The sequence below is a fragment of the Colletotrichum graminicola genome (assembly GCF_000149035.1).
Source record: "Colletotrichum graminicola M1.001 genomic scaffold supercont1.10, whole genome shotgun sequence".
Lineage (NCBI taxonomy): Eukaryota > Fungi > Ascomycota > Sordariomycetes > Glomerellales > Glomerellaceae > Colletotrichum > Colletotrichum graminicola.
Window position 1 is genome coordinate 386,427 of NW_007361014.1, and position 12,274 is coordinate 398,700.

Below are 12,274 nucleotides of genomic sequence, written 5' to 3' on the forward strand. Positions count from 1 at the left end.
CCTGCATAAGCCGCCCGACCTAACTTTTTTCATTTTTTCCAATCTTTTGGGTGCTTTTGGGACAGCATCAAAATCGCGCGCATTCATTCATGGAAAGCAAAAAAAATTGGTATTGAAGGATCCCAAAAAAAGTCAAGATGCAAACTTTTGTCCAAGTCCAGATCCCCTCGAATCCGGTCATATAAAGTACAAAAGTCCCCCGTCCCCGGCACAGTGGTTAGGAAATGGCCCAATCCCGAGTATATGTTTCTTCATCATCTTCTCCCAAAGCAAAAAAATACAATGCCGAACCGTTTACTTCTGGTTCTCGGGGCGCAGAGAGCTGTGGAAACAATTTACGTTAGCTAATGGTGGCCTCAAGGGGTGCGGGGGTGGGTCGGGGTATGTCAACGTACCGGACGGCTCTGCCGGCTCTCCAGATCTCCAGGTTGCGGATCTCCTCCATCTCGGCCTCGAACTTCTGGCGGTAGTCCTTCTGGCCGTTGTACTCGAGGGAGCGCTTGGTCTCGGAACCATCCTTGACAGCGTCGTAGAGGCTATTGAAGACGGGCTTCAGGGCGTCCTTGAACTTGGGGGTCCAGTCGATGGCACCGCGGCGGGCGGTGGTGGAGCAGGCCTCGTACATCCAGTCCATGCCGTTGGCACCGATCAGGGGGTACAGGGACTGGGTAGCCTCCTCGACGGTCTCGTTGAAGGCCTCGCTGGGGGAGTGGCCGCGCTCGCGGAGGACCTCGTACTGGGCGAGGAACATGCCGTGGATACCACCCATGAGGCAGCCACGTTCGCCGTAGAGGTCAGAGTAGACCTCCTTCTCGAACGTCGTCTCGTAGAGGTAGCCGGAGCCGATGGCGACACCGAGGGCCTGAGCCTTCTCCTTGGCCTTGCCAGTGACGTCCTGGTAGACGGCGAAGGAGGAGTTGATGCCACGGCCCTCGCGGAAGAGGGAGCGGACGGTGCGGCCAGAGCCCTTGGGAGCGACGAGGATGACGTCAATGTCCGTGGGGACGTCGACCTTGGTGACGTCCTTGAAGACGGGGGAGAAGCCGTGGGAGAAGTAGAGGGTCTTGGAGAGGAAGAGTTAGTTTGAGCCAATTGACCCCGTCAGTTACTCAGGGAAACACTCACCTTGCCCTTGACGAGCTGGGGCTTGATGGCGGGCCAGGTCTCGCTCTGAGCAGCGTCGGAGAGGAGGTTCATGACAATGGTGCCGCGGGAGATGGCCTCATCAACGTCGAAGAGGTTCTTGCCCTCGACCCAGCCATCCTGCTGAGCGTCCTTCCAGGACTGACCGTTCTTACGGACACCAACGATGACGTTCAGGCCGTTGTCACGGAGGTTCAGGCCCTGGCCGTGACCCTGAGAGCCGTAGCCGATGAGGGCGAGGGTGTCGTTCTTGAAGTACTCCTACAGATGGTTGTCAGCTCCAACTGCCCCCTTTCCACGCAAGTGGTTTTTGAGGTAATTGTGACTCACCAAGAGCTTCTCCTGGGGCCAATCGGCACGCTCTGCGGACGTCAACATTAGCAAATTGCTCTCCGTGCCTCTCGCGAGTCATTCCGTCAGGGCCGACTCGTCAACTCGTCGTCTTCTTACCGTAGACGTCCTCCTTGTGGCCAGCAAAGTCCATGGTCTTGACACCACGAGCCTGCTGCTGGGCAGGGGCGGCGAAGGCCTTGTTAACCTGAGCAGAGGCGCGAACGAGGTTGCGGGCAGCAACGAAGGTGCGCTGCTGGGTAGCAGGCTTGGCCGCCAACTGGCGAGCCATTGGCGAGCGGAGCGCCTTGGAGAAGCTGCGTGAGGCCATCTTGACTGTGTGTTCTTTGGGGAGGGGGATGAGGAGAGTGGAGAGGGAATCCGTGTGTAAGGAAAGAAGAGAGAGATGATGAAGGACAGAGTTTCCGCGACGAGAAAAGGCGTTTGGAATTGGGAAATTTTTTACTGGCGTAGAGACGGGCAAGCTGGCCCCCGACTTCGGCCCAGCTTGCTTTCGTCGGTGGGTTAACCTGCGTGCGTTTGACGGCCTGGCCTGTGCCAATTGGTGGGGAAGCCTTCTTGTGCGTCCGGGGTTCGGTAGGGGGCGGCCTTCCAAGTGCTCTCCCCAAGCTGCGCCAAGTCGGAGAGGGGGGAAGGGGGAGGAGAACGGGTACTGGGGACTTTGGAGACGGCACGGGCTTTGCTGGGACCAGACGGTCACCTCTACTTGCGCCGGTTCCTATTTGACAGCGACCTTACCTAAGAAACTCGTGGAGAGCAATCAGCGCTATTGCTGGCGAGGCGGGTGTTCACCACACCTGCGCAACGTACTCCGTACAGATATTGTGGGGCAAGATGAGGAGCCCACCCGGACCGACATCGTAGCCCACTTTCCAGCAAGGAGTCACACATAACTGGGCCGCAGGTGGAATCTCACCGACAACTGAGGCGCCGGCTGCGGCCGTTGAGCTTCACCTGCGGCCTCTCCTCTAGGGGTCCTGACCGGTCACCGGCGCTGCTATGACTCCTCCGTCGAGAAGCTGGGAACTCCTTTCCAGCTTGCCTCTTGCTTCGATGGGCCGATGCATCGGCCCATTGATTGGCTTTATTGTGATGTTTGCTAGACAGATGCTTTGACGAGGGTAACACAGCAACGCTATTTGCATTCCCTAAGGATCTACTACTACCTCTCTTGAAGCTCTCTGTCCAACTCGTTCGACAGCCACGTGTAGCTCGCTGTCCCTCCTCTCCTCCTGTTCGCCAAACCCTTGAATCAAACCCACACGTCTCTCTCAAGTATTCCCCCCTCTGCCTAGGTTCAATGTCTCACCAGTTACTTGTCCTCTTCGTAATTTGATATCATGCCTCTCCCAAACGCCGGACGATGATGCTTGCTTTTATGCCCACCGACCTTCGAGAAGCGCATTTCCACTGCACCTTTTGTTACCACAACTACCCTGCCTGTTTGTCCGTCCATAGTATCAACGTGGTTTTCGGGTCTCCTGTCTGGTCCCAACGATATCGTGTCGTCCGCAAACCCCACAAGCGGAGTGATGACGGGCAACTGAAAGAGCGACCTTATTTCAGCACACGATCGTAGCTCTGTCCCTTGACAGAGCCGCCGCCCATCGCGGTCCGAACGTTTCGCTTGAACCCTTCTCGGTTGAGTCGGAGGTCTTCTGCGGCCTCCTTGTTCAGGGGATCGGAGGCGTTGGGCTCGAGGAAGAGGAACTGTGTAGAAGGGACCAGTTAGCCGGCACCCTACCCGCAGAGCTTCCCGGCAGCATCAAAGCAAATCGAGAAATAAACGTACCTGGAGTCCGACAATGACCGCGTTCAAGTTGAGCACGGGCTTCCAGTCCTCGCGCAGGATATTCAGGCACACCTTGCCCTCGAGATCGATGTTGGGGTGATAGATCTTCTCCTTGCACCTGACTTTTGGCGGCTCGTGGGGGAAGTTTTGGTTGATGTCGAACGTGAACGTGAAGCGTCCGGTCCGGTACATGCCCTCGTCGGGCTCGATGGTCAGCGTGAAGTGGAGGATGTCATCGGGATCCGGAAAGTCGGTCTTCATGGTGGAGCCAAGAGACAGTTCCGAAAGATCTGGAGCACATAACGGTCAGCGGCGAGAGCTGCGGTTCTCCAGGCTAACTGAGGTCACCGTACCTTTCTGCACCCGGAGCTGCGCGGCCGTCACCTTCTTCTTCTTGCCTCCCGCAGCATCGGCATTTTCAGCCTTCTGCTGCTCCTTCTTCTATAGAGACATCAGCTCTGTGACTGCTCGGGCAGGTCCGGCGGCCACGTACCATGGACCAAATCTTTAACATCTTGACCGATCTCTGGAGGGGTGTCTGAGGAGGGGGAGGCTCTTGGTGGGGGGAGGCCGTTGGTCGGTGGGAAAAGTCTGGGTATGGTCTGAACTACGTAAGAGAGGCTATGCAACCTGAAAGGATGATGCAGGTATCCACAGGGTCGTCGCTTTCGGTCGACTAAGTCAGTCAAAAAAAGAGTTATCCCCGTTCGGAGTCTTGCGATCTTTGCCACGGCGGAAGGCAGGAGGAGCGGACCAACTGAGCACCAGTTAATGCGGTCACTTCCAGGTTGCGATAAGATAGGGTCGGGTATCGGTTTCCCCGAGAATCTACCGGCCGCCGTCAGTCGGGGATCTGGAACCTTGGGTTGGGACGGCCAGGGGCGTCTGAGGGTACAGGGTCCACGAAGATAGTCTCGGCAGGAAAAGCTACAAAAAAACAACTCTCGTTTGTCGCTGGTTCAGTTCCGAATCATAGAAAATGGGACCTTTTTTTTATATAGGAAGAAGCTCCGTACACGCCGTTTGTCGCTCATTGCCTGCCTAACTAGGGACTCGAGGCGCCGCTTAGAAGTGGTTTGTCAGGTTTCTCAAAGCAAGCACTCACTACACAGAAAACTCTAGACAGCATGGTTGGAATGGTCATTGTCTGGAAATAAACCTAAGGTATTGTACTCATGTGAGAAACGCCATGAATGCTGCTTAATCGAAACTACTTTTTTACTCATCTTCCACCCAATTCATCAAGAATCTACTGAGCCCCGTGTCCTTATTACCAAACATATACGCCAAAAGTAACCACCGGCGGATTGTTACAATGGGCCTAAACTGGCAAGAATACAGTCTTCCCTCTGAAACACCTCCTGAAGGATGTCGGAAAGCGCGTCTGCCATCTGGATACAACACTCCCAAGCCCCTTACCGTCTGGCGAAGCAGCACATAATACCGGTTCTGCCCAAGAACCATAAGAATCCGAAGAAACGGACCAACGAGAGGATGGCAGTGGAGTACAGCAAGAAGCTGAAGTAAGACGCGGTACGCTTGGATGAGCTCTCCTAAGAACAGGTGTCAGCAAAATGCATAAATATCGCTGAGAGAGCGGGCAACTTACGCCGATTCCAAATGAGTCGAAGTTATCGCTTGTGATGACAATAATCAAGAAGGTGTTGGAGAAGAGCCAACTCACGACCAGACCGGTACGGAAAGACTTGTAAGAATCCTCAATGTCGGGCTTTTCAACCTCTTCCACCTCCTTGAATGGCTCCAGAGCTCGCTTGACGGTCGACTCGAACTGGCTGTCAATGTCCTCCTGTGGCATATCGATCTCTTCTACCACGGCCTCATCCTTCTCACCCTTGCTGACCTGTGCAGAAGGTAGCGCCTCAGTCTTGTCTGAACCCTTCGTACCCCAGGACACATCGTGCCAGTTGTTGAAGGCGTAGACCATGAGAATGTTGATGTAAGTCGACATGAGAACAAGGTAGTGGGGGAAGGAGGTAAACATATGCCAAGGGTCGAGGTACATGAAGGAGGCAATGAAGTTCAGACCGTAGATGGTAACCAGGGCGACGAGAATTACACCGGCGGCGTTCGTGCCGCCGAAGAAGCTTTGGACAAAGTCCTTGCCACTGTCGAGGCTGATCTGCTGGCTAAGGGGCGTCTGGAAAGCCTGAACAACCAAGTACATCGAGAGAATCAGGATATAGGACTGGATGAGACCGAAGACGACGAAAGAGGCGATGTAGGTGTACTTGGAACCCTTGGGTCTGTTACCCAAGGCCAAGATGAATTGCAGGATGACAAAGGCCAGGTAGAGGTACTTGAGCAGAGCGTTGAAAATGTGCGTCGCCGTGTCGCCAAAAGGCCAGCCGTGACGAGCCAGTTTAGGGTCCTCAGAAACGACAGGGTTACCGACGAGGTCCATGATAACGGTCGTGGTCAGATAGTAGGAACCCAAACTGAACCATGTAAAGAGAACCTGGAGGATGTTGTAGACGAGCTGGATGTGGAAGAAGATCATGCGGACAAGGTTGTGGCCAGACTTGTACATGCGACCAAAGTGCATGAGCGAGTAGAGGGAGGCGGCAAAAGAACCGTTGAGCCAACGACGACGCTGGCTGATGAACTCTGCCGCACCCTCGGGAACGTCGGTCTCACCCTTGGCGGCCTTGATGTAGGACAGGTGCCACTTCTGGCCAGCCTTGGCGACCAGCTCGAAGCAAAGAATACGATCCTCGGCCAAGAACATGTTCTTTTTGAAAATGTTCATTCCGTCGATGCCCTTCTTACCGAGAATCTTGGACAGAGTGTGGTCGCCGTGGAAGTACTGCTCAAGCGGACGGCCCATGATGGCGCGGAAGCGATAGGCAGAGAAAGCACCAGGCAACACGGAGACGTAACCGAACGAACTCTCGAGGGGCTTGTCCAAGATGTTGGAGATCTTGTACTCAAAGTTCTGCACGGCGACGAGGGGGTTGAGAAGCTTCTTGCCTCCCTTTCCAAGCATTGCATGGATCTCACCACAGGCACCACCGAGGTCCTTGTCGTTGTAGAAACCCTCCCAGAGCGCGAGCAGCGATCGAGGGCTGGGCTTGGTACCGGCATCGATGAGAATGCAGACCTCCGGGTTCAGGATGCGACCGAAGGCATTGAACAGCCATCTGTGGGAGTTGATCTTCTTGCTGTTCTTCTGCTTCAAGCAGAAAATGAACTGCACAGGGGGCAGGGTCGAGGGGCCGTCGTCGACGGGACGGATGAGCTGCTGGCTGGGGGTGACGGACAGCTGGGAGGTGTACTCGAAGATGTGGGCGACAGTCTCCTTGCCGTCGACGTCCTTCTTCACCACACCGTCCTGGTAGATACCGACAGTGGCCAGAACGTCCAAGACGCTCTTGTCGGTCTTTTCGATACCGTCGAAAACGAGACAGACGACAATCTTTTGCCAGGCGGGGCCACCCTTGTTCCAAAAAGTGGACTTCTTGAGGTTGACAATGTCGCGGATGTTTTGCATGACACCGTGAAGGGTTCTGGACAGCAGCACCTTGTCTTCGTTGTAGTAGGTGATGGCGATGAGCAGCTCAGTGTGTCTGTTATACATTCTGGGGCGCAGGTCGTAACCGTTCTTGAGGGTGAAGTCGTTGGGGTCGCAGGTGGCGGCCGTGTAACGCATCTTCATAAACTCCTCGCTGCCGCCTTCGACGTCGCGGTACTTGGGCTGGACGGCGTTCTTGATGGCACTAGGAACGGGGTAATCGATGCTCAGGACGGTGCCCTGAGTAAGCTTGATCTTACGGGTGGCATATCGCTTCAGACCGCCAGCTTGGTGGCCGGGTTGCTGTCTGCGGGTCCAGCTCTCGTCGGCGTCGACGGTGGAAGCGGGTCGGCCGTATCCAAAGCCACCGTTGGCATCTGAGTCGAGCTCCTGGCTAAACCCAGAGGCGAAGGCCGTCTCGCCGGGAACTGGTGTCCGGGCACCGGCACCAGGTGCGTATGATTCTGTGAGACTGTATGCGGAAACAGGGCGGCCGGGGACTTCAGCGGGTCCGAGATGGCTCTCGTAAGGGCCAGGTGCGTGAGGGTCTCTCAGCAATGACTGGCCAACATCGTCGACTCCCTCGTCCTGGGGCGGCAGGTGGTACTGAAAGGCAAGCAAGTTAGCGACTGAAGGAGCTTTTGGGTTGTTGAGAAAGGCTTTTCAAGCTTACTCTGCCAGTCCCAGCAGGGAGGTCCTGCATATTGTGGCCATCATAATCGTTCTCATGCCCCCCACGGTAAGCCATGATTGCTGGAGGCAAGCTCGGAAGTAGCTGATGCTAATAGGAATACGAGGAAACGATGAGCGGGGTTGCCTGCTTCGCGAAAACCGGGATTAGGAGAGGCGACGCTGATTATATTAACGATCAGAAGGGACTCGGGAAGGAGACCTAGGTTGGGTGGGTTAGGACTGGAAGAGATGGGGTTTGGCGCGAACAAAGGCGCTTGTAGGTTGGAGATGTGCAGGCCTGGAAAGCCACGACCCCGGTAATGAGTGGTGAAAGTGAAAGATGGAAGGGGGGAGGAGAAAACAGAGATGCAACGGACGGGAAGGCTGGGGAGGAGAAGGGGAGAGGGCGGCGACGCAGAACGGGGCAGCAAATGGTTAAAAAAGGGTCTTGCGGGCTGGCAGCTTTACGTGGTGGAAGCTGGCACCTGGCCTAGTGTGGGTGTGGGAGTGGGAGTGGGAACAAGAGAGGCAGTGGGGGATGGCTGAGGAAGGATTGGGATAGCCCTGGAGTCATGCCAGCTGGGACTGAGGGCATCCGTAGATCAGGTAAATACACTCACTAGACAGGTAGGTAAAGTGCGTAAATAGGCAGGTAGGAAAACAGATTCGACTGTGCCGTGAACGAGGTAGCTTACTTACCGAGCAAGAAGCAGTTGCTGTAGAGAAGACAGACACAACAGTAGCTAGCAGTGGGCGAGAGAGAGCGAGACTGTGAGAGGGTGAGAAGATGAAAGGGGAAAAGATGAGAATAAGGAGTACTCCGTAATCACTGGTGCATCGCCTTCCCCGGCTTGGACACTCGGGGATGAGGAGGGAGGTGAGACCAGCGTATGGGCGCGTGTTGCAGTGTATGTGTAGGTTGTTCTGCCGTTCCGTCTCCCGTCTGCAGGACAAGTAACTCGGTACGGAGAGAGGTATCTAGGTACTCTTGTGTGAGGTCATGAAAAAGCCAAGGTACATGTCTTTTGCTTGGCTGCAGAGTATGGAGCAAGGTACCTGACTTTTTTCATTGATTTTTTTTTTTATAAACCAGGCCTCGTTAGCTCTTACTTCACGTCAACAGACTGGGGAAGTCTGTGGCTTAGCGCTGCTTAGCTCAGGCATCGCGTCGCTGCACGATGAACAAGTCACAATACAACCATCCTCCGTTTGTCTGTCGCTCGTAACTTTACAGTAAAAAAGTACGGCCAGGGTTTCCGGTCGAGTCTAGCCCACCCATTTTCCTGTGTGCGGTTTGCATCGAGGGTGCCTCCATGCTTTCTCCCCCCCCCCCCCCCCCCCCCTTTCACGTTTTTCTTCTCATTCGGTTTTTTTTATTCCCTACCTCGAGTCTGTGCATCACACTCCGTCCCTTCTTGAGGCACATGCCAGACAAGATTTCGATTGTTGGACGGGCTGTACCTGAATACTTAGGACTGGGATGGCTGGCTCACTGATCCCGTCTCGTGAGTCGTCCCCAAGCCAGCATCGCCAACCCTGTCCCTCCGCCAACTTTTCTGTTTGTTGCTAGCCAACCATTAGCAATGCAGCAGAAAAGTAAGACAGCCACCGCGTAAAAGCTCATCGCGAGCTGGTCCAGTAAGCAACCAGTCGGACGCGAAAAAAAGGTCGCATTCGAGAAAAATAAAAACCGGGGCCCGTACCAACTACGTCACGCTCCCCCCCCTTCAAGGCATCAAGTTGGCTAGCCGAAACCCTGGTCGTTGCTCTCTTGGCCTTGCATCCTGTCTACCCCTTGGTCTTGCACCTTGGACAGCTCAATACGGATACTGCCTGCCAAAAATGCTGCTGCTTTCCTCGAGGTACGAGTAATCGACTTTTTTACGACCACCGCCACTCTCGCCGCCGGCAAGAAAAAGGAGAAAGCAAGGCCAAAACGGCGCCATACCCGTGCCGGCAGCTGTTGTGCCACAACCACATCAGCCACCATCCTTAGCTCCCACAAGGAAGCTGAACGAATTGCGCAGCGGGAAAGAACAGCAACAGTGGCTTGTGTTCGTCAGACTGTTGTTGCCCAGGCCCCGGTCTGGCCGTCCCTCCCCCTTGCCATCCCCCACCCCCCTCCTTCCATCTCATCTTTTGTTTTCAGACTCAGCGCATTGCAGATGGGCCGGCAGGCACGCTCTGGGAAGAGAGTCAAGGCATGGAAGGATACGCACAGCATGCGCAGGGTATCCATATGTTGCATGTAGGTACATGCAGTATCATGTCAGCACCCGGCCGAGGGCTGACGGGAGACGGAACTCAGCAGGCTGACTTTCAGCCTAGGTACTCTTCCGTCGAGGGGTCCGTCTCTGAGGAACCGTCGACGCACCAAAGAAGAAAAGGAGCGAAATTGGAACAAGGCCCAGAGCTGGACAGTGAAGGGCCAGCCACTAGACGCCAGAAGCAGAGACAGCTGCAAACCCTGAATAAGACGGCCATATTCGACCAAACGTTGTATTACGTACCGTACCACCCTCCGCATATACGGTAGTTTATGTGAGACGCGTGTACATGCTAACGCTCCACTCTTTGGCTGGGATCCTGCGGCTTCCACGAACATTCTGAAACGGTATCCCTCCTGGAGTCCTCCGCCCCTTTGCAGCTGAGTGCCGTACCGACTCTGCTCTGCCAACGGACCGCCTCTTTTCTTCGTCTCGCCTCCAGTCGGCACTACGGATTCACGCATCACAATTTTTATAAGCCATGTCCGTTCTGGAACTGCAAATCTCGAGGAGGGAGTCGCCGTTTTCTGTCCATCTGCTTGTCTCGTTTCCACCACCACGGCCCAAGGTTCCGAATTCGTCCGTCGTCGTGCTATATTTTGATGCTTCGGTTTCGCCGCGTCCTCCGGACAACAGTCGATAGTAGGACGGAATTCCACCCAAGGTCATGTAACCCCCAACCAGTACGGATACTTCTACCTACATTCCGTTTGATGGTCGTTTCCTACCCCTCAGATACGGGGATCTGTCAGGAGAACACAAGGCCCAAAAATAGTAAGATTGGGTTGGGGCTGATCGACTGGGGGGCTGAGGCGATGCACTCGCCCCACCCACGCCCGGCATCGCATGGGGAACCAGCACAATTGGCGGTGGACGGAATGGATGGATGCACCATCAAACCATCCAACTCCTCCTAGGCGGCTAGCACGCCGCCACCTATCCGACAAAGGGGATCCGCCACTTCCCAGCCGCTCCCAGATATCATAGCTCGACGCTTGCCAACGCAGACTCAGCTATCATCAGCCTCAACGCGGTTCCTGAAAGCTTGCACAAACTATACGCACACTTGCGGGCCCAAGAGCCTGCCACCTTGCATAGTGGCTCGCGTTGCCCCATCTGTCACCTCGACGCTTGCTTTGCAGATATGCCCAGAGGTGTGGTAGCCGAGTCATACCTCTCCACGCGGATTCCTTCAAGGGTCTGACATCCACGGTTCGGGTCCGGTTCGGCCGGTTACTTTCCCGACTGCGGACATGAGATGAAGGCTTTCAGCCCTAAGAACCATCGGAAAGGGGGCCTCGATCACGTTCGTTTCCCACGGTTCCTCATGATGCACACACACATATTCGGACCGGCAAAAACACAACCGCCAGTGTCTTGCGCCTGCGGCGCATTCCGGTTCAAGCCCCGGCTCTCGGCTCCGTGTGCTGCAGCCCTTCCTTGGCCGAGCAAGTCATCGGCGATGCCGTCGCGGTGTTGTGGCTGTGGGCATTCACCAGGTGGGGGAAAGACCTCTCCCGCAACTTGATACTATGACCGACTAGACGGAGTTTGCCGATAATGCCAGAGTCAGGCGCCGCCGGCCCAAGACGCCCATTTCTGCTTTACATGTGTCTAGGGGGTTATCATGCCCAGTATGCGGAAGACGATTCGGAAATGCATTCCAACGAAGCTTGCATGAAGTATCCGAGCGGAAGCGAACTGAGAAGGACAGAAGCCGAGCCTCGGGTGATGTGTCTGTCTCGGTGGCAGATGGAAATCACGTATTGTATCAGAACTGGTGAGGGTTGCAGGTCCGGAGATCGGACGGAGGCTCCACTTCGGGAGGTCTGCCTAATGCGTGGAGGCCAGAACACGGGCGCCTTTCTATCGCCTTTGCTTTTCGTCTCTCGTCGTCGGACCGCCGAAATGCCGAAGGGGTCACGAAACCGAGTTTCCCCGGGTGTCATATCTGGGCCTCCGGGCTGCTCTGTCGGTAGCTTCCGCTGCTCACCAACACCGTGGCTGCCTCTAGCCGTCGACGGCGATTTTGTTAGCAACGGGCGGGAGTTTTATGAAAAAGATGGGCTGCAAAGCAGATGAATAGACTTTGCTGGCGCATTTCGTATATTTGGCTTTGGACCATCGCCCACGTCCCACCCCTACCCCAACGTGGCACGCCCACGTCCCCTAGAAACCTTGAGAACTCAAATTACATGATGGAGGGGGAGGAGCGGCGGCTCGTCATTTTTGTTCTTTCACATGTGCATCTGCCTGAGTTTACATCCGGTACGGCGGGCCCCCTTCAGGCGCCATGACATAGACAGGCCCGTCAAAGGGCAACTTTATATTCCGTCTGGTCTTTTAAACTCACCCATCCCCCTGTTTCCTCGATTTCGTCGGTGGTTACTTTTGTTCTTTTTTCGGTCTCGAACCATCGGATGGTGAACATCAGCCCAGCCCGGGAATGGATAGAGTCGGCGGCGGCGGCAGCAGTAGCAGCAGCAGCCAGACGTCCCGTCCCCTCTATTCTCGACGTGA

At 55.4% G+C, this 12,274-nt stretch overlaps 3 protein-coding genes across 3 annotated transcripts; all 3 read right to left on the reverse strand.

Annotated features, from left to right (window-relative positions):
- Positions 1-294: 294 nt before the first annotated feature.
- Positions 295-1,804, reverse strand: GLRG_03397 (ketol-acid reductoisomerase; the record flags this gene model as incomplete). The annotated part of the gene is made up of 5 exons (XM_008094082.1): positions 295-322; positions 396-1,063; positions 1,126-1,404; positions 1,474-1,505; positions 1,594-1,804. The coding sequence occupies 5 exons, from the start codon at positions 1,802-1,804 to the stop codon at positions 295-297; spliced, it is 1,218 nt and encodes a 405-aa protein (XP_008092273.1).
- A 1,247-nt stretch (positions 1,805-3,051) lies between these two features.
- On the reverse strand, positions 3,052-3,800 carry GLRG_03398 (ubiquitin-conjugating enzyme; the record flags this gene model as incomplete). The annotated part of the gene is made up of 4 exons (XM_008094083.1): positions 3,052-3,204; positions 3,287-3,576; positions 3,640-3,727; positions 3,780-3,800. The coding sequence occupies 4 exons, from the start codon at positions 3,798-3,800 to the stop codon at positions 3,052-3,054; spliced, it is 552 nt and encodes a 183-aa protein (XP_008092274.1).
- A 901-nt stretch (positions 3,801-4,701) lies between these two features.
- GLRG_03399 (chitin synthase) lies at positions 4,702-7,563 on the reverse strand (the record flags this gene model as incomplete). Its single annotated transcript, XM_008094084.1, has 3 exons — positions 4,702-4,839; positions 4,896-7,421; positions 7,489-7,563. The coding sequence occupies 3 exons, from the start codon at positions 7,561-7,563 to the stop codon at positions 4,702-4,704; spliced, it is 2,739 nt and encodes a 912-aa protein (XP_008092275.1).
- Between the last annotated feature and the right edge of the window lie 4,711 nt (positions 7,564-12,274).